The sequence below is a fragment of the Oncorhynchus masou genome, chromosome 13 (genome assembly GCF_036934945.1).
Source record: "Oncorhynchus masou masou isolate Uvic2021 chromosome 13, UVic_Omas_1.1, whole genome shotgun sequence".
NCBI classification, from domain to species: domain Eukaryota; kingdom Metazoa; phylum Chordata; class Actinopteri; order Salmoniformes; family Salmonidae; genus Oncorhynchus; species Oncorhynchus masou.
Window position 1 is genome coordinate 71,141,952 of NC_088224.1, and position 25,271 is coordinate 71,167,222.

General features: G+C 45.2%; 1 protein-coding gene across 1 annotated transcript in view; it reads right to left on the bottom strand.

The window, feature by feature from the left end:
• LOC135553415 (serine-rich adhesin for platelets-like) overlaps window positions 1-25,271 on the bottom strand; it is a 44,799-nt gene that overhangs the window by 14,768 nt on the left and 4,760 nt on the right. Inside the window, exons 2-7 of the mRNA XM_064985544.1 lie at window positions 21,286-23,799; window positions 20,970-21,138; window positions 19,567-19,724; window positions 19,188-19,422; window positions 18,941-19,074; window positions 12,120-13,304 (exon numbers count right to left, since the gene is read on the bottom strand). Coding sequence (XP_064841616.1) covers window positions 12,120-13,304; window positions 18,941-19,074; window positions 19,188-19,422; window positions 19,567-19,724; window positions 20,970-21,138; window positions 21,286-23,799 — 4,395 coding nt within the window. The remainder of the gene's footprint in view (window positions 1-12,119; window positions 13,305-18,940; window positions 19,075-19,187; window positions 19,423-19,566; window positions 19,725-20,969; window positions 21,139-21,285; window positions 23,800-25,271) is intronic.

Below are 25,271 nucleotides of genomic sequence, written 5' to 3' on the forward strand. Positions count from 1 at the left end.
ACTTGAAGTAAATGTTGAAGGAACACTGATATCGCTTGAAGTGACTGCTGATGTTGATATAGTAGCTGTGGCATCACTTGAAATGACTATTGATGTAGATGAGGGAGTGGTGGCATCACTTGAAGTGGCTTTTGAGGGAGTGGTGGAATTGCTTGAAATGACTGTTAATGTCGGTGTAGTAGTGGTGGTAACACTTGAAGTGAAAGTCAATGTAGTTGAGGGAGAGGTGGCATCACTTAAAGTGACTGTTGATGTCGAGGGAGAGGTGGCATCACTTAAAGTGAATGCTGAAGTTGATGTAGTAGCTTTGGCACCACTTGAAGTGAATGTTGACGGAACAGTGTTATCGCTTGAAGTTACTGCTGATGTAGATGAGGGAGTGGTGGCATCATTTGAAGTTGATGTCGATGCAGTTGAGGGAGTGGTGGCTTCAATTGAAGAGACTGTTGAGGGATTGCTGCCATCACTTAAAGTGACTGTTGATGTCGAGGGAGAGATGGCATCACTTGAACTGAATGCTGATGTAGTAGCAGTGGCACCACTTGAAGTAAATGTTGAAGGAACAGTGTTATCGCTTGAAGTGACTGCTGATGTTGATGTAGTAGTGATGGCATCTCTTGAAGTGACTGTTGACAGAGTGGTGGCAATACTTGAACTGACTGTCAATGTACTTGAGGGTGTGGTGGCATCACTTGAAGTGGGTGTTGATGTAGTATCGTCCGAAGTGACTGTCGATGTAGTTGAGTGAGAGGTGGCATTATTTGAAGTGAATATTAATGTCGAGGGAGTGGTGTCATCACTTGAAGAGACTGTTGAGGCAGTGGTGGCAACATTTGAAGTGGTTGTTGATGTAGTATCGTCTGAAGTGACTATCGATGTAGTTGAGTGAGAGTTGGCATCACTTGAAGTGAAGATTGATGTCGAGGGAGAGGTGGCATCACTTGAAGTGACTATTGATGTAGTTGAGGGAGTGGTGGCATCACTTGAAGTGGCTTTTGAGGGAGTGGTGGAATCGCTTGAAATTACTGTTAATGTTGATGTCGTAGTGTTGGAATCATTTGAAGTTGATGTCGTTGCAGTTGAGGGATTGGTGGCATCACTTGAAGTGAATATTGATGTCGAGGGAGAGGTGCCATTACTTGAAGTGAATATTGATGTTGAGGGAGTGGTGGCATCACTTGAAGTGAATGCTGATGTTGATGTGGTAGCGGTGGCACCACTTGAAGTGAAGATTGATGTCGAGTGAGAGGTGGCATCACTTGAAGTTGATGTCGATTCAGTTGAGAGAGTGGTGGCATCAATTGAAGAGACTGCTGATGTTGATGTAGTAGTGGTGGCATCACTTGAAGAGACTGTTGAGGGAGTGCTGCCATCACTTGAAGTGACTGTTGATGTCGAGGGAGAGATGGCATCACTTGAACTGAATGCTGATGTTGATGTAGTAGCGGTGGTACCACTTGAAGTGAATGTTGAAGGAACAGTGTTATTGCTTGAAGTGACTGCTGATGTAGATGAGGGAGTGGTGGCATCATTTGAAGTTGATGTTGATGGAGTTGAGGGATTGGTGGCATCACTTGAAGAGACTGCAGATGTTGATATAGTAGCGGTGGCATCACTTGAAGAGACTGTTGATGTCGAGGGAGAGATGGCATCACTTGAACTGAATGCTGATGTAGTAGCGGTGGCACCACTTGAAGTAAATGTTGAAGGAAGAGTTATATCGCTTGAAGTGACTGCTGATGTTGATGTAGTAGCTGTGGCATCACTTGAAGTGACAATTGATGTCGATGAGGGAGTGGTGGCATCACTTGACCTGACTGTCGACGTAGTTGAGGGAATTCTGTCCACAGTTAATGTTACTGTCAGTGTAGTAGTGGTGGTATCACTTGAAGTTAAAGTTGATGTATTTGAGGAAGAGGTGGCATCACCTGAAGTGACTGTTGACAGAGTGGTGGCAAAACTGGAACTGACTGTTGATGTACTTAAGGGAGTGGTGGCATCACTTGAAGTGGGTGTTGATGTAATATCGTCCGAAGTGACTGTAGATGTAGTTGAGTGAGAGGTGGCATTTTTTGAAGTGAATATTAATGTCGTGGGAGTGGTGGCATCACTTGAAGTGGGTGTTGATGTAGTTGAGGAAATGATGGCAGCATTTGAAATTACTCTTGGTGTAGTAGTGGTGACATCACCTGAAGTGACCGTTGATGTAGTTGAGAAAGAGGTGGCATCTCTTGAAGTGACTGTTGACAGAGTGGTGGCAATACTTGAACTGACTGTCAATGTACTTGAGGGTGTGGTGGCATCACTTGAAGTGGGTGTTGATGTAGTATCGTCCGAAGTGACTGTCGATGTAGTTGAGTGAGAGGTGGCATTATTTGAAGTGAATATTAATGTCGAGGGAGTGGTGTCATCACTTGAAGAGACTGTTGAGGCAGTGGTGGCAACATTTGAAGTGGTTGTTGATGTAGTATCGTCTGAAGTGACTATCGATGTAGTTGAGTGAGAGTTGGCATCACTTGAAGTGAAGATTGATGTCGAGGGAGAGGAGGCAACACTCGAAGTGACTGTTGAGGGAGTGGTGGCATCACTTGAAGAGACTGCTGAAGTTGATGTAGTAGCGGAGGCATCACTTGAAGCAACTGTTGAGGTTGTGGTGGCATCACTTGAAGTGGGTGTTGATGTAGTATCGTCCGAAGTGACTGTCGATGTAGTTGAGTGAGAGGTGGCATTATTTGTAGTGAATATTGATGTTATGGGAGAGGTGGCATCACTTGAAGTGAATGCTGAAGTTGATGTAGTAGCTTTGGCACCACTTGAAGTGAATGCTGACGGAACAGTGTTATCGCTTGAAGTCACTGCTGATGTAGATGAGGGAGTGGTGGCATCATTTGAAGTTGATGTCGATTCAGTTGAGGGAGTGGTGGCATCACTTGGAGTGACTGCTGATGTTGATGTAGTAGCGGTGGCATCACTTGAAGAGACTGTTGAGGGAGTGCTGCCATCACTTGAAGTGACTGTTGATGTCGAGGGAGAGATGGCATCACTTAAACTGAATGCTGATGTTGATGTAGTAGCGGTGGTACCACTTGAAGTGAATGTTGAAGGAACAGTGTTATTGCATAAAGTGACTGCTGATGTTGATGTAGTAGTGGTGGAATCGCTTGAAATAACTGTTAATGTCGATGTAGTAGTGGTGGCATCTCTTGAAGTTGATGTCGATGCAGTTGAGGGATTGGTGGCATCACTTGGAGTGACTGTTGAGGGAGTGGTTACATCACTTGAAGAGACTACTGAAATTGAAGTTGTAGCGATGGCATGACTTGAAGCTAATTTTGAAGGAGCGGTGGCATGGCTTGAAGTGACTGTTGATGTAATAGTGGTGTTATGAATTGAAGTGACTGTTAATGTCGATGAGGCAGTGGTGGCATCTCTTGATGTTGATGTTGATGTAGTTGAGAGATTGGTGGCATCACTTGGAGTCACTGTTGAAGCAGTGGTGTCATCACTTGAAGTGACTGTCAATGTCGTTGAAGGAATTGTGGCCACAGTTAATATTTCTGTCGGTGTAGTAGTGGTGGTAACACTTGAAGTGAAAGTCAATGTTGTTGAGGGAGAGGTGGCATCAATTAAAGTGACTGTTGAGGGAGTGGTGGCACCACTTGAAGTGAATGTTGATGAAGTTGAGGAAGAGGTTGCATCACCTGAAGTGGGTGTCCATGTGGCATTTTCTGAAGTTACTATCAGTGTATTTGAGGGAGTGATGGCATCACTTGAAGTGACTGTCGAGGCAGTGGTGGCAACATTTGAAGTGGTTGTTGATGTAGTATCGTCTGAAGTGACTATCGATGTAGTTGAGTGAGAGTTGGCATCACTTGAAGTGAAGATTGATGTCAAGGGAGAGGTGGCATCACTTGAAGTGACTGTTGAGGGAGTGGTGGGATTGCTTGAAGTGAATGTAGAAGGAGTGGTGGCATCACTTGAAGTGAAGATTGATGTCGAGGGAGAGGTGGCAACACTTGAAGTGACTGTTGTGGGAGTGGTGGGATTGCTTGAAGTGACTGTAGAAGGAGTGGTGGCATCACTTGAAGAGACTGCTGATGTTGATGCAGTAGCGGTGGCATCACTTGAAGCTACTGTTGAGGGAGTGGTGGCACCACTTGAAGTGAATGTTGATGTAGTTGAGGAAGAGGTTGCATCACCTGAAGTGGGTGTCCATGTGGCATTTTCTGAAGTTACTATCAGTGTAGTTGAGGGAGTGATGGCATCACTTGAAGTGACTGTTGAGGCAGTGGTGGCAACATTTGAAGTGGTTGTTGATGTAGTATCGTCTGAAGTGACTATCGATGTTGTTGAGTGAGAGGTGGCATCACTTGAAGTGACTGTTGAGGGAGTGGTGGGATTGCTTGAAGTGAATGTAGAAGGAGAGGTGGCATCAATTGAAGTGAATATTGATGTCGAGGGAAAGGTGGCATCATTTGAAGTTGATGTCAATGCAGTTAAGGGATTGGTGGCATCACTTGAAGAGACTGCTGATGTTGATGTAGTAGCGGTGGCATCACTTGAAGTGGCTTTTGAGGGAGTGGTGCCATCACTTAAAGTGACTGTTGATGTCGAGGGAGAGATGGCATCACTTGAACTGAATGCTGATGTAGTAGCGGTGGCACCACTTGAAGTAAATGTTGAAGGAACACTGATATCGCTTGAAGTGACTGCTGATGTTGATATAGTAGCTGTGGCATCACTTGAAGTGACTATTGATGTAGATGAGGGAGTGGTGGCATAACTTGAAGTGGCTTTTGAGGGAGTGGTGGAATTGCTTGAAATGACTGTTAATGTCGGTGTAGTAGTGGTGGTAACACTTGAAGTGAAAGTCAATGTAGTTGAGGGAGAGGTGGCATCACTTAAAGTGACTGTTGATGTCGAGGGAGAGGTGGCATCACTTGAAGTGAATGCTGAAGTTGATGTAGTAGCTTTGGCACCACTTGAAGTGAATGTTGACGGAACAGTGTTATCGCTTGAAGTTACTGCTGATGTAGATGAGGGAGTGGTGGCATCATTTGAAGTTGATGTCGATGCAGTTGAGGGAGTGGTGGCTTCAATTGAAGAGACTATTGAGGGAGTGCTGCCATCACTTAAAGTGACTGTTGATGTCGAGGGAGAGATGGCATCACTTGAACTGAATGCTGATGTAGTAGCGGTGGCACCACTTGAAGTAAATGTTGAAGGAACAGTGTTATCGCTTGAAGTGACTGCTGATGTTGATGTAGTAGTGATGGCATCACTTGAAGTGACTATTGATGTAGTTGAGGGAGTGGTGGCATCAATTGAAGTGGCTTTTGAGGGAGTGGTGGAATCGCTTGAAATGACTGTTAATGTTGATGTAGTAGTGTTGGAATCATTTGAAGTTGATGTCGTTGCAGTTGAGGGATTGGTGGCATCACTTGAAGTTAATATTGATGTCGAGGGAGAGGGGCCATTACTTGAAGTGAATATTGATGTTGAGGGAGTGGTGGCATCACTTGAAGTGAATGCTGATGTTGATGTGGTAGCGGTGGCACCACTTGAAGTGAAGATTGATGTCGAGTGAGAGGTGGCATCACTTGAAGTTGATGTCGATTCAGTTGAGAGAGTGGTGGCATCAATTGAAGAGACTGCTGATGTTGATGTAGTAGTGGTGGCATCACTTGAAGAGACTGTTGAGGGAGTGCTGCCATCACTTGAAGTGACTGTTGATGTCGAGGGAGAGATGGCATCACTTGAACTGAATGCTGATGTTGATGTAGTAGCGGTGGTACCACTTGAAGTGAATGTTGAAGGAACAGTGTTATTGCTTGAAGTGACTGCTGATGCAGTTGAGGGATTGGTGGCATCACTTGAAGAGACTGCAGATGTTGATATAGTAGCGGTGGCATCACTTGAAGAGACTGTTGATGTCGAGGGAGAGATGGCATCACTTGAACTGAATGCTGATGTAGTAGCGGTGGCACCACTTGAAGTAAATGTTGAAGATAGAGTTATATCGCTTGAAGTGACTGCTGATGTTGATGTAGTAGCTGTGGCATCACTTGAAGTGACAATTGATGTCGATGAGGGAGTGGTGGCATCACTTGACCTGACTGTCGACGTAGTTGAGGGAATTCTGTCCACAGTTAATGTTACTGTCGGTGTAGTAGTGGTGGTATCACTTGAAGTTAAAGTTGATGTATTTGAGGAAGAGGTGGCATCACCTGACGTGACTGTTGACAGAGTGGTGGCAAAACTGGAACTGACTGTTGATGTACTTAAGGGAGTGGTGGCATCACTTGAAGTGGGTGTTGATGTAATATCGTCCGAAGTGACTGTCGATGTAGTTGAGTGAGAGGTGGCATTTTTTGAAGTGAATATTAATGTCGTGGGAGTGGTGGCATCACTTGAAGTGGGTGTTGATGTAGTTGAGGAAATGATGGCAGCATTTGAAATTACTCTTGGTGTAGTAGTGGTGACATCACCTGAAGTGACCGTTGATGTAGTTGAGAAAGAGGTGGCATCTCTTGAAGTGACTGTTGACAGAGTGGTGGCAATACTTGAACTGACTGTCAATGTACTTGAGGGTGTGGTGGCATCACTTGAAGTGGGTGTTGATGTAGTATCGTCCGAAGTGACTGTCGATGTAGTTGAGTGAGAGGTGGCATTATTTGAAGTGAATATTAATGTTGAGGGAGTGGTGTCATCACTTGAAGAGACTGTTGAGGCAGTGGTGGCAACATTTGAAGTGGTTGTTGATGTAGTATCGTCTGAAGTGACTATCGATGTAGTTGAGTGAGAGTTGACATCACTTGAAGTGAAGATTGATGTCGAGGGAGAGGAGGCAACACTCGAAGTGACTGTTGAGGGAGTGGTGGCATCACTTGAAGAGACTGCTGAAGTTGATGTAGTAGCGGAGGCATCACTTGAAGCAACTGTTGAGGTTGTGGTGGCATCACTTGAAGTGGGTGTTGATGTAGTATCGTCCGAAGTGACTGTCGATGTAGTTGAGTGAGAGGTGGCATTATTTGTAGTGAATATTGATGTTAAGGGAGAGGTGGCATCACTTGAAGTGAATGCTGAAGTTGATGTAGTAGCTTTGGCACCACTTGAAGTGAATGCTGACGGAACAGTGTTATCGCTTGAAGTCACTGCTGATGTAGATGAGGGAGTGGTGGCATCATTTGAAGTTGATGTCGATTCAGTTGAGGGAGTGGTGGCATCACTTGAAGAGACTGCTGATGTTGATGTAGTAGCGGTGGCATCACTTGAAGAGACTGTTGAGGGAGTGCTGCCATCACTTGAAGTGACTGTTGATGTCGAGGGAGAGGTGGCAACACTTGAAGTGACTGTTGTGGGAGTGGTGGGATTGCTTGAAGTGACTGTAGAAGGAGTGGTGGCATCACTTGAAGAGACTGCTGATGTTGATGCAGTAGCGGTGGCATCACTTGAAGCTACTGTTGAGGGAGTGGTGGCACCACTTGAAGTGAATGTTGATGTAGTTGAGGAAGAGGTTGCATCACCTGAAGTGGGTGTCCATGTGGCATTTTCTGAAGTTACTATCAGTGTAGTTGAGGGAGTGATGGCATCACTTGAAGTGACTGTTGAGGCAGTGGTGGCAACATTTGAAGTGGTTGTTGATGTAGTATCGTCTGAAGTGACTATCGATGTTGTTGAGTGAGAGGTGGCATCACTTGAAGTGACTGTTGAGGGAGTGGTGGGATTGCTTGAAGTGAATGTAGAAGGAGAGGTGGCATCAATTGAAGTGAATATTGATGTCGAGGGAAAGGTGGCATCATTTGAAGTTGATGTCAATGCAGTTAAGGGATTGGTGGCATCACTTGAAGAGACTGCTGATGTTGATGTAGTAGCGGTGGCATCACTTGAAGTGACTATTGAAGTAGATGAGGGAGTGGTGGCATCACTTGAAGTGGCTTTTGAGGGAGTGGTGCCATCACTTAAAGTGACTGTTGATGTCGAGGGAGAGATGGCATCACTTGAACTGAATGCTGATGTAGTAGCGGTGGCACCACTTGAAGTAAATGTTGAAGGAACACTGATATCGCTTGAAGTGACTGCTGATGTTGATATAGTAGCTGTGGCATCACTTGAAGTGACTATTGATGTAGATGAGGGAGTGGTGGCATCACTTGAAGTGGCTTTTGAGGGAGTGGTGGAATTGCTTGAAATGACTGTTAATGTCGGTGTAGTAGTGGTGGTAACACTTGAAGTGAAAGTCAATGTAGTTGAGGGAGAGGTGGCATCACTTAAAGTGACTGTTGATGTCGAGAGAGGTGGCATCACTTGAAGTGAATGCTGAAGTTGATGTAGTAGCTTTGGCACCACTTGAAGTGAATGTTGACGGAACAGTGTCATCGCTTGAAGTTACTGCTGATGTAGATGAGGGAGTGGTGGCATCATTTGAAGTTGATGTCGATGCAGTTGAGGGAGTGGTGGCTTCAATTGAAGAGACTATTGAGGGAGTGCTGCCATCACTTAAAGTGACTGTTGATGTCGAGGGAGAGATGGCATCACTTGAACTGAATGCTGATGTAGTAGCGGTGGCACCACTTGAAGTAAATGTTGAAGGAACAGTGTTATCGCTTGAAGTGACTGCTGATGTTGATGTAGTAGTGATGGCATCACTTGAAGTGACTATTGATGTAGTTGAGGGAGTGGTGGCATCACTTGAAGTGGCTTTTGAGGGAGTGGTGGAATCGCTTGAAATGACTGTTAATGTTGATGTAGTAGTGTTGGAATCATTTGAAGTTGATGTCGTTGCAGTTGAGGGATTGGTGGCATCACTTGAAGTGAATATTGATGTCGAGGGAGAGGTGGCATCACTTGAAGTGAATATTGATGTTGAGGGAGTGGTGGCATCACTTGAAGTGAATGCTGATGTTGAGGGAGTGGTGGCATCACTTGAAGTGAATGCTGATGTTGAGGTAGCGGTGGCACCACTTGAAGTGAAGATTGATGTCGAGTGAGAGGTGGCATCACTTGAAGTTGATGTCGATTCAGTTGAGAGAGTGGTGGCATCAATTGAAGAGACTGCTGATGTTGATGTAGTAGTGGTGGCATCACTTGAAGAGACTGTTGAGGGAGTGCTGCCATCACTTGAAGTGACTGTTGATGTCGAGGGAGAGATGGCATCACTTGAACTGAATGCTGATGTTGATGTAGTAGCGGTGGTACCACTTGAAGTGAATGTTGAAGGAACAGTGTTATTGCTTGAAGTGACTGCTGATGCAGTTGAGGGATTGGTGGCATCACTTGAAGAGACTGCAGATGTTGATATAGTAGCGGTGGCATCACTTGAAGAGACTGTTGATGTCGAGGGAGAGATGGCATCACTTGAACTGAATGCTGATGTAGTAGCGGTGGCACCACTTGAAGTAAATGTTGAAGGAAGAGTTATATCGCTTGAAGTGACTGCTGATGTTGATGTAGTAGCTGTGGCATCACTTGAAGTGACAATTGATGTCGATGAGGGAGTGGTGGCATCACTTGACCTGACTGTCGACGTAGTTGAGGGAATTCTGTCCACAGTTAATGTTACTGTCGGTGTAGTAGTGGTGGTATCACTTGAAGTTAAAGTTGATGTATTTGAGGAAGAGGTGGCATCACCTGAAGTGACTGTTGACAGAGTGGTGGCAAAACTGGAACTGACTGTTGATGTACTTAAGGGAGTGGTGGCATCACTTGAAGTGGGTGTTGATGTAATATCGTCCGAAGTGACTGTCGATGTAGTTGAGTGAGAGGTGGCATTTTTGAAGTGAATATTAATGTCGTGGGAGTGGTGGCATCACTTGAAGTGGGTGTTGATGTAGTTGAGGAAATGATGGCAGCATTTGAAATTACTCTTGGTGTAGTAGTGGTGACATCACCTGAAGTGACCGTTGATGTAGTTGAGAAAGAGGTGGCATCTCTTGAAGTGACTGTTGACAGAGTGGTGGCAATACTTGAACTGACTGTCAATGTACTTGAGGGTGTGGTGGCATCACTTGAAGTGGGTGTTGATGTAGTATCGTCCGAAGTGACTGACGATGTAGTTGAGTGAGAGGTGGCATTATTTGAAGTGAATATTAATGTTGAGTGAGAGGTGGCATCACTTGAAGTGACTGTTGAGGGAGTGGTGGGATTGCTTGAAGTGAATGTAGAAGGAGTGGTGGCATCACTTGAAGTGAAGATTGATGTCGAGGGAGAGGTGGCAACACTTGAAGTGACTGTTGTGGGAGTGGTGGGATTGCTTGAAGTGACTGTAGAAGGAGTGGTGGCATCACTTGAAGAGACTGCTGATGTTGATGCAGTAGCGGTGGCATCACTTGAAGCTACTGTTGAGGGAGTGGTGGCACCACTTGAAGTGAATGTTGATGTAGTTGAGGAAGAGGTTGCATCACCTGAAGTGGGTGTCCATGTGGCATTTTCTGAAGTTACTATCAGTGTAGTTGAGGGAGTGATGGCATCACTTGAAGTGACTGTTGAGGCAGTGGTGGCAACATTTGAAGTGGTTGTTGATGTAGTATCGTCTGAAGTGACTATCGATGTTGTTGAGTGAGAGGTGGCATCACTTGAAGTGACTGTTGAGGGAGTGGTGGGATTGCTTGAAGTGAATGTAGAAGGAGAGGTGGCATCAATTGAAGTGAATATTGATGTCGAGGGAAAGGTGGCATCATTTGAAGTTGATGTCAATGCAGTTAAGGGATTGGTGGCATCACTTGAAGAGACTGCTGATGTTGATGTAGTAGCGGTGGCATCACTTGAAGTGGCTTTTGAGGGAGTGGTGCCATCACTTAAAGTGACTGTTGATGTCGAGGGAGAGATGGCATCACTTGAACTGAATGCTGATGTAGTAGCGGTGGCACCACTTGAAGTAAATGTTGAAGGAACACTGATATCGCTTGAAGTGACTGCTGATGTTGATATAGTAGCTGTGGCATCACTTGAAGTGACTATTGATGTAGATGAGGGAGTGGTGGCATAACTTGAAGTGGCTTTTGAGGGAGTGGTGGAATTGCTTGAAATGACTGTTAATGTCGGTGTAGTAGTGGTGGTAACACTTGAAGTGAAAGTCAATGTAGTTGAGGGAGAGGTGGCATCACTTAAAGTGACTGTTGATGTCGAGGGAGAGGTGGCATCACTTGAAGTGAATGCTGAAGTTGATGTAGTAGCTTTGGCACCACTTGAAGTGAATGTTGACGGAACAGTGTTATCGCTTGAAGTTACTGCTGATGTAGATGAGGGAGTGGTGGCATCATTTGAAGTTGATGTCGATGCAGTTGAGGGAGTGGTGGCTTCAATTGAAGAGACTATTGAGGGAGTGCTGCCATCACTTAAAGTGACTGTTGATGTCGAGGGAGAGATGGCATCACTTGAACTGAATGCTGATGTAGTAGCGGTGGCACCACTTGAAGTAAATGTTGAAGGAACAGTGTTATCGCTTGAAGTGACTGCTGATGTTGATGTAGTAGTGATGGCATCACTTGAAGTGACTATTGATGTAGTTGAGGGAGTGGTGGCATCAATTGAAGTGGCTTTTGAGGGAGTGGTGGAATCGCTTGAAATGACTGTTAATGTTGATGTAGTAGTGTTGGAATCATTTGAAGTTGATGTCGTTGCAGTTGAGGGATTGGTGGCATCACTTGAAGTTAATATTGATGTCGAGGGAGAGGGGCCATTACTTGAAGTGAATATTGATGTTGAGGGAGTGGTGGCATCACTTGAAGTGAATGCTGATGTTGATGTGGTAGCGGTGGCACCACTTGAAGTGAAGATTGATGTCGAGTGAGAGGTGGCATCACTTGAAGTTGATGTCGATTCAGTTGAGAGAGTGGTGGCATCAATTGAAGAGACTGCTGATGTTGATGTAGTAGTGGTGGCATCACTTGAAGAGACTGTTGAGGGAGTGCTGCCATCACTTGAAGTGACTGTTGATGTCGAGGGAGAGATGGCATCACTTGAACTGAATGCTGATGTTGATGTAGTAGCGGTGTTACCACTTGAAGTGAATGTTGAAGGAACAGTGTTATTGCTTGAAGTGACTGCTGATGCAGTTGAGGGATTGGTGGCATCACTTGAAGAGACTGCAGATGTTGATATAGTAGCGGTGGCATCACTTGAAGAGACTGTTGATGTCGAGGGAGAGATGGCATCACTTGAACTGAATGCTGATGTAGTAGCGGTGGCACCACTTGAAGTAAATGTTGAAGATAGAGTTATATCGCTTGAAGTGACTGCTGATGTTGATGTAGTAGCTGTGGCATCACTTGAAGTGACAATTGATGTCGATGAGGGAGTGGTGGCATCACTTGACCTGACTGTCGACGTAGTTGAGGGAATTCTGTCCACAGTTAATGTTACTGTCGGTGTAGTAGTGGTGGTATCACTTGAAGTTAAAGTTGATGTATTTGAGGAAGAGGTGGCATCACCTGACGTGACTGTTGACAGAGTGGTGGCAAAACTGGAACTGACTGTTGATGTACTTAAGGGAGTGGTGGCATCACTTGAAGTGGGTGTTGATGTAATATCGTCCGAAGTGACTGTCGATGTAGTTGAGTGAGAGGTGGCATTTTTTGAAGTGAATATTAATGTCGTGGGAGTGGTGGCATCACTTGAAGTGGGTGTTGATGTAGTTGAGGAAATGATGGCAGCATTTGAAATTACTCTTGGTGTAGTAGTGGTGACATCACCTGAAGTGACCGTTGATGTAGTTGAGAAAGAGGTGGCATCTCTTGAAGTGACTGTTGACAGAGTGGTGGCAATACTTGAACTGACTGTCAATGTACTTGAGGGTGTGGTGGCATCACTTGAAGTGGGTGTTGATGTAGTATCGTCCGAAGTGACTGTCGATGTAGTTGAGTGAGAGGTGGCATTATTTGAAGTGAATATTAATGTTGAGGGAGTGGTGTCATCACTTGAAGAGACTGTTGAGGCAGTGGTGGCAACATTTGAAGTGGTTGTTGATGTAGTATCGTCTGAAGTGACTATCGATGTAGTTGAGTGAGAGTTGACATCACTTGAAGTGAAGATTGATGTCGAGGGAAAGGTGGCATCACTTGAAATGACTGTTGAGGGAGTGTTGGGATTGCTTGAAGTGAATGTAGGAGTGGTGGCATCACTTGAAGTGAAGATTGATGTCGAGGGAGAGGAGGCAACACTCGAAGGGACTGTTGAGGGAGTGGTGGCATCACTTGAAGAGACTGCTGAAGTTGATGTAGTAGCGGAGGCATCACTTGAAGCAACTGTTGAGGTTGTGGTGGCATCACTTGAAGTGGGTGTTGATGTAGTATCGTCCGAAGTGACTGTCGATGTAGTTGAGTGAGAGGTGGCCTTATTTGTAGTGAATATTGATGTTAAGGGAGAGGTGGCATCACTTGAAGTGAATGCTGAAGTTGATGTAGTAGCTTTGGCACCACTTGAAGTGAATGCTGACGGAACAGTGTTATCGCTTGAAGTCACTGCTGATGTAGATGAGGGAGTGGTGGCATCATTTGAAGTTGATGTCGATTCAGTTGAGGGAGTGGTGGCATCACTTGAAGAGACTGCTGATGTTGATGTAGTAGCGGTGGCATCACTTGAAGAGACTGTTGAGGGAGTGCTGCCATCACTTGAAGTGACTGTTGATGTCGAGGGAGAGGTGGCAACACTTGAAGTGACTGTTGTGGGAGTGGTGGGATTGCTTGAAGTGACTGTAGAAGGAGTGGTGGCATCACTTGAAGAGACTGCTGATGTTGATGCAGTAGCGGTGGCATCACTTGAAGCTACTGTTGAGGGAGTTGTGGCACCACTTGAAGTGAATGTTGATGTAGTTGAGGAAGAGGTTGCATCACCTGAAGTGGGTGTCCATGTGGCATTTTCTGAAGTTACTATCAGTGTAGTTGAGGGAGTGATGGCATCACTTGAAGTGACTGTTGAGGCAGTGGTGGCAACATTTGAAGTGGTTGTTGATGTAGTATCGTCTGAAGTGACTATCGATGTTGTTGAGTGAGAGGTGGCATCACTTGAAGTGACTGTTGAGGGAGTGGTGGGATTGCTTGAAGTGAATGTAGAAGGAGAGGTGGCATCAATTGAAGTGAATATTGATGTCGAGGGAAAGGTGGCATCATTTGAAGTTGATGTCAATGCAGTTAAGGGATTGGTGGCATCACTTGAAGAGACTGCTGATGTTGATGTAGTAGCGGTGGCATCACTTGAAGTGACTATTGAAGTAGATGAGGGAGTGGTGGCATCACTTGAAGTGGCTTTTGAGGGAGTGGTGCCATCACTTAAAGTGACTGTTGATGTCGAGGGAGAGATGGCATCACTTGAACTGAATGCTGATGTAGTAGCGGTGGCACCACTTGAAGTAAATGTTGAAGGAACACTGATATCGCTTGAAGTGACTGCTGATGTTGATATAGTAGCTGTGGCATCACTTGAAGTGACTATTGATGTAGATGAGGGAGTGGTGGCATCACTTGAAGTGGCTTTTGAGGGAGTGGTGGAATTGCTTGAAATGACTGTTAATGTCGGTGTAGTAGTGGTGGTAACACTTGAAGTGAAAGTCAATGTAGTTGAGGGAGAGGTGGCATCACTTAAAGTGACTGTTGATGTCGAGGGAGAGGTGGCATCACTTGAAGTGAATGCTGAAGTTGATGTAGTAGCTTTGGCACCACTTGAAGTGAATGTTGACGGAACAGTGTCATCGCTTGAAGTTACTGCTGATGTAGATGAGGGAGTGGTGGCATCATTTGAAGTTGATGTCGATGCAGTTGAGGGAGTGGTGGCTTCAATTGAAGAGACTATTGAGGGAGTGCTGCCATCACTTAAAGTGACTGTTGATGTCGAGGGAGAGATGGCATCACTTGAACTGAATGCTGATGTAGTAGCGGTGGCACCACTTGAAGTAAATGTTGAAGGAACAGTGTTATCGCTTGAAATGACTGCTGATGTTGATGTAGTAGTGATGGCATCACTTGAAGTGACTATTGATGTAGTTGAGGGAGTGGTGGCATCACTTGAAGTGGCTTTTGAGGGAGTGGTGGAATCGCTTGAAATGACTGTTAATGTTGATGTAGTAGTGTTGGAATCATTTGAAGTTGATGTCGTTGCAGTTGAGGGATTGGTGGCATCACTTGAAGTGAATATTGATGTCGAGGGAGAGGTGGCATCACTTGAAGTGAATATTGATGTTGAGGGAGTGGTGGCATCACTTGAAGTGAATGCTGATGTTGAGGGAGTGGTGGCATCACTTGAAGTGAATGCTGATGTTGAGGTAGCGGTGGCACCACTTGAAGTGAAGATTGATGTCGAGTGAGAGGTGGCATCACTTGAAGTTGATGTCGATTCAGTTGAGAGAGTGGTGGCATCAATTGAAGAGACTGCTGATGTTGATGTAGTAGTGGTGGCATCACTTGAAGAGACTGTTGAGGGAGTGCTGCCATCACTTGAAGTGACTGTTGATGTCGAGGGAGAGATGGCATCACTTGAACTGAATGCTGATGTTGATGTAGTAGCGGTGGTACCACTTGAAGTGAATGTTGAAGGAACAGTGTTATTGCTTGAAGTGACTGCTGATGCAGTTGAGGGATTGGTGGCATCACTTGAAGAGACTGCAGATGTTGATATAGTAGCGGTGGCATCACTTGAAGAGACTGTTGATGTCGAGGGAGAGATGGCATCACTTGAACTGAATGCTGATGTAGTAGCGGTGGCACCACTTGAAGTAAATGTTGAAGGAAGAGTTATATCGCTTGAAGTGACTGCTGATGTTGATGTAGTAGCTGTGGCATCACTTGAAGTGACAATTGATGTCGATGAGGGAGTGGTGGCATCACTTGACCTGACTGTCGACGTAGTTGAGGGAATTCTGTCCACAGTTAATGTTACTGTCGGTGTAGTAGTGGTGGTATCACTTGAAGTTAAAGTTGATGTATTTGAGGAAGAGGTGGCATCACCTGAAGTGACTGTTGACAGAGTGGTGGCAAAACTGGAACTGACTGTTGATGTACTTAAGGGAGTGGTGGCATCACTTGAAGTGGGTGTTGATGTAATATCGTCCGAAGTGACTGTCGATGTAGTTGAGTGAGAGGTGGCATTTTTGAAGTGAATATTAATGTCGTGGGAGTGGTGGCATCACTTGAAGTGGGTGTTGATGTAGTTGAGGAAATGATGGCAGCATTTGAAATTACTCTTGGTGTAGTAGTGGTGACATCACCTGAAGTGACCGTTGATGTAGTTGAGAAAGAGGTGGCATCTCTTGAAGTGACTGTTGACAGAGTGGTGGCAATACTTGAACTGACTGTCAATGTACTTGAGGGTGTGGTGGCATCACTTGAAGTGGGTGTTGATGTAGTATCGTCCGAAGTGACTGACGATGTAGTTGAGTGAGAGGTGGCATTATTTGAAGTGAATATTAATGTTGAGGGAGTGGTGTCATCACTTGAAGAGACTGTTGAGGCAGTGGTGGCAACATTTGAAGTGGTTGTTGATGTAGTATCGTCTGAAGTGACTATCGATGTAGTTGAGTGAGAGTTGGCATCACTTGAAGTGAAGATTGATGTCGAGGGAGAGGTGGCATCACTTGAAATGACTGTTGAGGGAGTGTTGGGATTGCTTGAAGTGAATGTAGAAGGAGTGGTGGCATCACTTGAAGTGAAGATTGATGTCGAGGGAGAGGAGGCAACACTCGAAGTGACTGTTGAGGGAGTGGTGGCATCACTTGAAGAGACTGCTGAAGTTGATGTAGTAGCGGAGGCATCACTTGAAGCAACTGTTGAGGTTGTGGTGTCATCACTTGAAGTGGGTGTTGATGTAGTATCGTCCGAAGTGACTGTCGATGTAGTTGAGTGAGAGGTGGCATTATTTGTAGTGAATATTGATGTTAAGGGAGAGGTGGCATCACTTGAAGTGAATGCTGAAGTTGATGTAGTAGCTTTGGCACCACTTGAAGTGAATGCTGACGGAACAGTGTTATCGCTTGAAGTCACTGCTGATGTAGATGAGGGAGTGGTGGCATCATTTGAAGTTGATGTCGATTCAGTTGAGGGAGTGGTGGCATCACTTGAAGAGACTGCTGATGTTGATGTAGTAGCGGTGGCATCACTTGAAGAGACTGTTGAGGGAGTGCTGCCATCACTTGAAGTGACTGTTGATGTCGAGGGAGAGATGGCATCACTTAAACTGAATGCTGATGTTGATGTAGTAGCGGTGGTACCACTTGAAGTGAATGTTGAAGGAACAGTGTTATTGCTTAAAGTGACTGCTGATGTTGATGTAGTGGTGGTGGAATCGCTTGAAATGACTGTTAATGTCGATGTAGTAGTGGTGGCATCTCTTGAAGTTGATGTCGATGCAGTTGAGGGATTGGTGGCATCACTTGGAGTGACTGTTGAGGGAGTGGTTACATCACTTGAAGAGACTACTGAAATTGAAGTTGTAGCGGTGGCATGACTTGAAGCTAATTTTGAAGGAGCGGTGGCATGGCTTGAAGTGACTGTTGATGTAATAGTGGTGTTATGATTTGAAGTGACTGTTAATGTCGATGAGGCAGTGGTGGCATCTCTTGATATTGATGTTGATGTAGTTGAGAGATTGGTGGCATCACTTGGAGTCACTGTTGAAGCAGTGGTGTCATCACTTGAAGTGACTGTCAATGTCGTTGAAGGAATTGTGGCCACAGTTAATATTTCTGTCGGTGTAGTAGTGGTGGTAACACTTGAAGTGAAAGTCAATGTTGTTGAGGGAGAGGTGGCATCAATTAAAGTGACTGTTGAGGGAGTGGTGGCACCACTTGAAGTGAATGTTGATGAAGTTGAGGAAGAGGTTGCATCACCTGAAGTGGGTGTCCATGTGGCATTTTCTGAAGTTACTATCAGTGTATTTGAGGGAGTGATGGCATCACTTGAAGTGACTGTCGAGGCAGTGGTGGCAACATTTGAAGTGGTTGTTGATGTAGTATCGTCTGAAGTGACTATCGATGTAGTTGAGTGAGAGTTGGCATCACTTGAAGTGAAGATTGATGTCAAGGGAGAGGTGGCATCACTTGAAGTGACTGTTGAGGGAGTGGTGGGATTGCTTGAAGTGAATGTAGAAGGAGTGGTGGCATCACTTGAAGTGAAGATTGATGTCGAGGGAGAGGTGGCAACACTTGAAGTGACTGTTGTGGGAGTGGTGGGATTGCTTGAAGTGACTGTAGAAGGAGTGGTGGCATCACTTGAAGAGACTGCTGATGTTGATGCAGTAGCGGTGGCATCACTTGAAGCTACTGTTGAGGGAGTGGTGGCACCACTTGAAGTGAATGTTGATGTAGTTGAGGAAGAGGTTGCATCACCTGAAGTGGGTGTCCATGTGGCATTTTCTGAAGTTACTATCAGTGTAGTTGAGGGAGTGATGGCATCACTTGAAGTGACTGTTGAGGCAGTGGTGGCAACATTTGAAGTGGTTGTTGATGTAGTATCGTCTGAAGTGACTATCGATGTTGTTGAGTGAGAGGTGGCATCACTTGAAGTGACTGTTGAGGGAGTGGTGGGATTGCTTGAAGTGAATGTAGAAGGAGAGGTGGCATCAATTGAAGTGAATATTGATGTCGAGGGAAAGGTGGCATCATTTGAAGTTGATGTCAATGCAGTTAAGGGATTGGTGGCATCACTTGAAGAGACTGCTGATGTTGATGTAGTAGCGGTGGCATCACTTGAAGTGACTATTGAAGTAGATGAGGGAGTGGTGGCATCACTTGAAGTGGCTTTTGAGGGAGTGGTGCCATCACTTAAAGTGACTGTTGATGTCGAGGGAGAGATGGCATCACTTGAACTGAATGCTGATGTAGTAGCGGTGGCACCACTTGAAGTAAATGTTGAAGGAACACTGATATCGCTTGAAGTGACTGCTGATGTTGATATAGTAGCTGTGGCATCACTTGAAGTGACTATTGATGTAGATGAGGGAGTGGTGGCATCACTTGAAGTGGCTTTTGAGGGAGTGGTGGAATTGCTTGAAATGACTGTTAATGTCGGTGTAGTAGTGGTGGTAACACTTGAAGTGAAAGTCAATGTAGTTGAGGGAGAGGTGGCATCACTTAAAGTGACTGTTGATGTCGAGGAGAGGTGGCATCACTTGAAGTGAATGCTGAAGTTGATGTAGTAGCTTTGGCACCACTTGAAGTGAATGTTGACGGAACAGTGTTATCGCTTGAAGTTACTGCTGATGTTGATGTAGTAGTGATGGCATCACTTGAAGTGACTATTGATGTAGTTGAGGGAGTGGTGGCATCACTTGAAGTGGCTTTTGAGGGAGTGGTGGAATCGCTTGAAATGACTGTTAATGTTGATGTAGTAGTGTTGGAATCATTTGAAGTTGATGTCGTTGCAGTTGAGGGATTGGTGGCATCACTTGAAGTGAATATTGATGTTGAGGGAGTGGTGGCATCACTTGAAGTGAATGCTGATGTTGATGTGGTAGCGGTGGCACCACTTGAAGTGAAGATTGATGTCGAGTGAGAGGTGGCATCACTTGAAGAGACTGCTGATGTTGATGTAGTAGTGGTGGTACCACTTGAAGTGAATGTTGAAGGAACAGTGTTATTGCTTGAAGTGACTGCTGATGCAGTTGAGGGATTGGTGGCATCACTTGAAGAGACTGCAGATGTTGATATAGTAGCGGTGGCATCACTTGAAGAGACTGTTGATGTCGAGGGAGAGATGGCATCACTTGAACTGAATGCTGATGTAGTAGCGGTGGCACCACTTGAAGTAAATGTTGAAGGAAGAGTTATATCGCTTGAAGTGACTGCTGATGTTGATGTAGTAGCTGTGGCATCACTTGAAGTGACAATTGATGTCGATGAGGGAGTGGTGGCATCACTTGACCTGACTGTCGACGTAGTTGAGGGAATTCTGTCCACAGTTAATGTTACTGTCGGTGTAGTAGTGGTGGTATCACTTGAAGTTAAAGTTGATGTATTTGAGGAAGAGGTGGCATCACCTGAAGTGACTATTGACAGAGTGGTGGCAAAACTGGAACTGACTGTTGATGTACTTAAGGGAGTGGTGGCATCACTTGAAGTGGGTGTTGATGTAATATCGTCCGAAGTGACTGTCGATGTAGTTGAGTGAGAGGTGGCATTTTTTGAAGTAAATATTAATGTCGTGGGAGTGGTGGCATCACTTGAAGTGGGTGTTGATGTAGTTGAGGAAATGATGGCAGCATTTGAAATTACTCTTGGTGTAGTAGTGGTGACATCACCTGAAGTGACCGTTGATGTAGTTGAGAAAGAGGTGGCATCTCTTGAAGTGACTGTTGACAGAGTGGTGGCAATACTTGAACTGACTGTCAATGTACTTGAGGGTGTGGTGGCATCACTTGAAGTGGGTGTTGATGTAGTATCGTCCGAAGTGACTGACGATGTAGTTGAGTGAGAGGTGGCATTATTTGAAGTGAATATTAATGTTGAGGGAGTGGTGTCATCACTTGAAGAGACTGTTGAGGCAGTGGTGGCAACATTTGAAGTGGTTGTTGATGTAGTATCGTCTGAAGTGACTATCGATGTAGTTGAGTGAGAGTTGGCATCACTTGAAGTGAAGATTGATGTCGAGGGAGAGGTGGCATCACTTGAAATGACTGTTGAGGGAGTGTTGGGATTGCTTGAAGTGAATGTAGAAGGAGTGGTGGCATCACTTGAAGTGAAGATTGATGTCGAGGGAGAGGAGGCAACACTCGAAGTGACTGTTGAGGGAGTGGTGGCATCACTTGAAGAGACTGCTGAAGTTGATGTAGTAGCGGAGGCATCACTTGAAGCAACTGTTGAGGTTGTGGTGGCATCACTTGAAGTGGGTGTTGATGTAGTATCGTCCGAAGTGACTGTCGATGTAGTTGAGTGAGAGGTGGCATTATTTGTAGTGAATATTGATGTTAAGGGAGAGGTGGCATCACTTGAAGTGAATGCTGAAGTTGATGTAGTAGCTTTGGCACCACTTGAAGTGAATGCTGACGGAACAGTGTTATCGCTTGAAGTCACTGCTGATGTAGATGAGGGAGTGGTGGCATCATTTGAAGTTGATGTCGATTCAGTTGAGGGAGTGGTGGCATCACTTGAAGAGACTGCTGATGTTGATGTAGTAGCGGTGGCATCACTTGAAGAGACTGTTGAGGGAGTGCTGCCATCACTTGAAGTGACTGTTGATGTCGAGGGAGAGATGGCATCACTTAAACTGAATGCTGATGTTGATGTAGTAGCGGTGGTACCACTTGAAGTGAATGTTGAAGGAACAGTGTTATTGCTTAAAGTGACTGCTGATGTTGATGTAGTAGTGGTGGAATCGCTTGAAATGACTGTTAATGTCGATGTAGTAGTGGTGGCATCTCTTGAAGTTGATGTCGATGCAGTTGAGGGATTGGTGGCATCACTTGGAGTGACTGTTGAGGGAGTGGTTACATCACTTGAACAGACTACTGAAATTGAAGTTGTAGCGGTGGCATGACTTGAAGCTAATTTTGAAGGAGCGGTGGCATGGCTTGAAGTGACTGTTGATGTAATAGTGGTGTTATGATTTGAAGTGACTGTTAATGTCGATGAGGCAGTGGTGGCATCTCTTGATATTGATGTTGATGTAGTTGAGAGATTGGTGGCATCACTTGGAGTCACTGTTGAAGCAGTGGTGTCATCACTTGAAGTGACTGTCAATGTCGTTGAAGGAATTGTGGCCACAGTTAATATTTCTGTCGGTGTAGTAGTGGTGGTAACACTTGAAGTGAAAGTCAATGTTGTTGAGGGAGAGGTGGCATCAATTAAAGTGACTGTTGAGGGAGTGGTGGCACCACTTGAAGTGAATGTTGATGAAGTTGAGGAAGAGGTTGCATCACCTGAAGTGGGTGTCCATGTGGCATTTTCTGAAGTTACTATCAGTGTATTTGAGGGAGTGATGGCATCACTTGAAGTGACTGTCGAGGCAGTGGTGGCAACATTTGAAGTGGTTGTTGATGTAGTATCGTCTGAAGTGACTATCGATGTAGTTGAGTGAGAGTTGGCATCACTTGAAGTGAAGATTGATGTCAAGGGAGAGGTGGCATCACTTGAAGTGACTGTTGAGGGAGTGGTGGGATTGCTTGAAGTGAATGTAGAAGGAGTGGTGGCATCACTTGAAGTGAAGATTGATGTCGAGGGAGAGGTGGCAACACTTGAAGTGACTGTTGTGGGAGTGGTGGGATTGCTTGAAGTGACTGTAGAAGGAGTGGTGGCATCACTTGAAGAGACTGCTGATGTTGATGCAGTAGCGGTGGCATCACTTGAAGCTACTGTTGAGGGAGTGGTGGCACCACTTGAAGTGAATGTTGATGTAGTTGAGGAAGAGGTTGCATCACCTGAAGTGGGTGTCCATGTGGCATTTTCTGAAGTTACTATCAGTGTAGTTGAGGGAGTGATGGCATCACTTGAAGTGACTGTTGAGGCAGTGGTGGCAACATTTGAAGTGGTTGTTGATGTAGTATCGTCTGAAGTGACTATCGATGTTGTTGAGTGAGAGGTGGCATCACTTGAAGTGACTGTTGAGGGAGTGGTGGGATTGCTTGAAGTGAATGTAGAAGGAGAGGTGGCATCAATTGAAGTGAATATTGATGTCGAGGGAAAGGTGGCATCATTTGAAGTTGATGTCAATGCAGTTAAGGGATTGGTGGCATCACTTGAAGAGACTGCTGATGTTGATGTAGTAGCGGTGGCATCACTTGAAGTGACTATTGAAGTAGATGAGGGAGTGGTGGCATCACTTGAAGTGGCTTTTGAGGGAGTGGTGCCATCACTTAAAGTGACTGTTGATGTCGAGGGAGAGATGGCATCACTTGAACTGAATGCTGATGTAGTAGCGGTGGCACCACTTGAAGTAAATGTTGAAGGAACACTGATATCGCTTGAAGTGACTGCTGATGTTGATATAGTAGCTGTGGCATCACTTGAAGTGACTATTGATGTAGATGAGGGAGTGGTGGCATCACTTGAAGTGGCTTTTGAGGGAGTGGTGGAATTGCTTGAAATGACTGTTAATGTCGGTGTGGTAGTGGTGGTAACACTTGAAGTGAAAGTCAATGTAGTTGAGGGAGAGGTGGCATCACTTAAAGTGACTGTTGATGTCGAGGGAGAGGTGGCATCACTTGAAGTGAATGCTGAAGTTGATGTAGTAGCTTTGGCACCACTTGAAGTGAATGTTGACGGAACAGTGTTATCGCTTGAAGTTACTGCTGATGTTGATGTAGTAGTGATGGCATCACTTGAAGTGACTATTGATGTAGTTGAGGGAGTGGTGGCATCACTTGAAGTGGCTTTTGAGGGAGTGGTGGAATCGCTTGAAATGACTGTTAATGTTGATGTAGTAGTGTTGGAATCATTTGAAGTTGATGTCGTTGCAGTTGAGGGATTGGTGGCATCACTTGAAGTGAATATTGATGTTGAGGGAGTGGTGGCATCACTTGAAGTGAATGCTGATGTTGATGTGGTAGCGGTGGCACCACTTGAAGTGAAGATTGATGTCGAGTGAGAGGTGGCATCACTTGAAGAGACTGCTGATGTTGATGTAGTAGTGGTGGCATCACTTGAAGAGACTGTTGAGGGAGTGCTGCCATCACTTGAAGTGACTGTTGATGTCGAGGGAGAGATGGCATCACTTGAACTGAATGCTGATGTTGATGTAGTAGCGGTGGTACCACTTGAAGTGAATGTTGAAGGAACAGTGTTATTGCTTGAAGTGACTGCTGATGTAGATGAGGGAGTGGTGGCATCATTTGAAGTTGATGTTGATGCAGTTGAGGGATTGGTGGCATCACTTGAAGAGACTGCAGATGTTGATATAGTAGCGGTGGCATCACTTGAAGAGACTGTTGATGTCGAGGAGAGATGGCATCACTTGAACTGAATGCTGATGTAGTAGCGGTGGCACCACTTGAAGTAAATGTTGAAGGAAGAGTTATATCGCTTGAAGTGACTGCTGATGTTGATGTAGTAGCTGTGGCATCACTTGAAGTGACAATTGATGTCGATGAGGGAGTGGTGGCATCACTTGACCTGACTGTCGACGTAGTTGAGGGAATTCTGTCCACAGTTAATGTTACTGTCGGTGTAGTAGTGGTGGTAACACTTGAAGTGAAAGTCAATGTAGTTGAGGGAGAGGTGGCATCACTTAAAGTGACTGTTGATGTCGAGGGAGAGGTGGCATCACTTGAAGTGAATGCTGAAGTTGATGTAGTAGCTTTGGCACCACTTGAAGTGAATGTTGACGGAACAGTGTTATCGCTTGAAGTTACTGCTGATGTTGATGTAGTAGTGATGGCATCACTTGAAGTGACTATTGATGTAGTTGAGGGAGTGGTGGCATCACTTGAAGTGGCTTTTGAGGGAGTGGTGGAATCGCTTGAAATGACTGTTAATGTTGATGTAGTAGTGTTGGAATCATTTGAAGTTGATGTCGTTGCAGTTGAGGGATTGGTGGCATCACTTGAAGTGAATATTGATGTTGAGGGAGTGGTGGCATCACTTGAAGTGAATGCTGATGTTGATGTGGTAGCGGTGGCACCACTTGAAGTGAAGATTGATGTCGAGTGAGAGGTGGCATCACTTGAAGAGACTGCTGATGTTGATGTAGTAGTGGTGGCATCACTTGAAGAGACTGTTGAGGGAGTGCTGCCATCACTTGAAGTGACTGTTGATGTCGAGGGAGAGATGGCATCACTTGAACTGAATGCTGATGTTGATGTAGTAGCGGTGGTACCACTTGAAGTGAATGTTGAAGGAACAGTGTTATTGCTTGAAGTGACTGCTGATGTAGATGAGGGAGTGGTGGCATCATTTGAAGTTGATGTTGATGCAGTTGAGGGATTGGTGGCATCACTTGAAGAGACTGCAGATGTTGATATAGTAGCGGTGGCATCACTTGAAGAGACTGTTGATGTCGAGGGAGAGATGGCATCACTTGAACTGAATGCTGATGTAGTAGCGGTGGCACCACTTGAAGTAAATGTTGAAGGAAGAGTTATATCGCTTGAAGTGACTGCTGATGTTGATGTAGTAGCTGTGGCATCACTTGAAGTGACAATTGATGTCGATGAGGGAGTGGTGGCATCACTTGACCTGACTGTCGACGTAGTTGAGGGAATTCTGTCCACAGTTAATGTTACTGTCGGTGTAGTAGTGGTGGTATCACTTGAAGTTAAAGTTGATGTATTTGAGGAAGAGGTGGCATCACCTGAAGTGACTGTTGACAGAGTGGTGGCAAAACTGGAACTGACTGTTGATGTACTTAAGGGAGTGG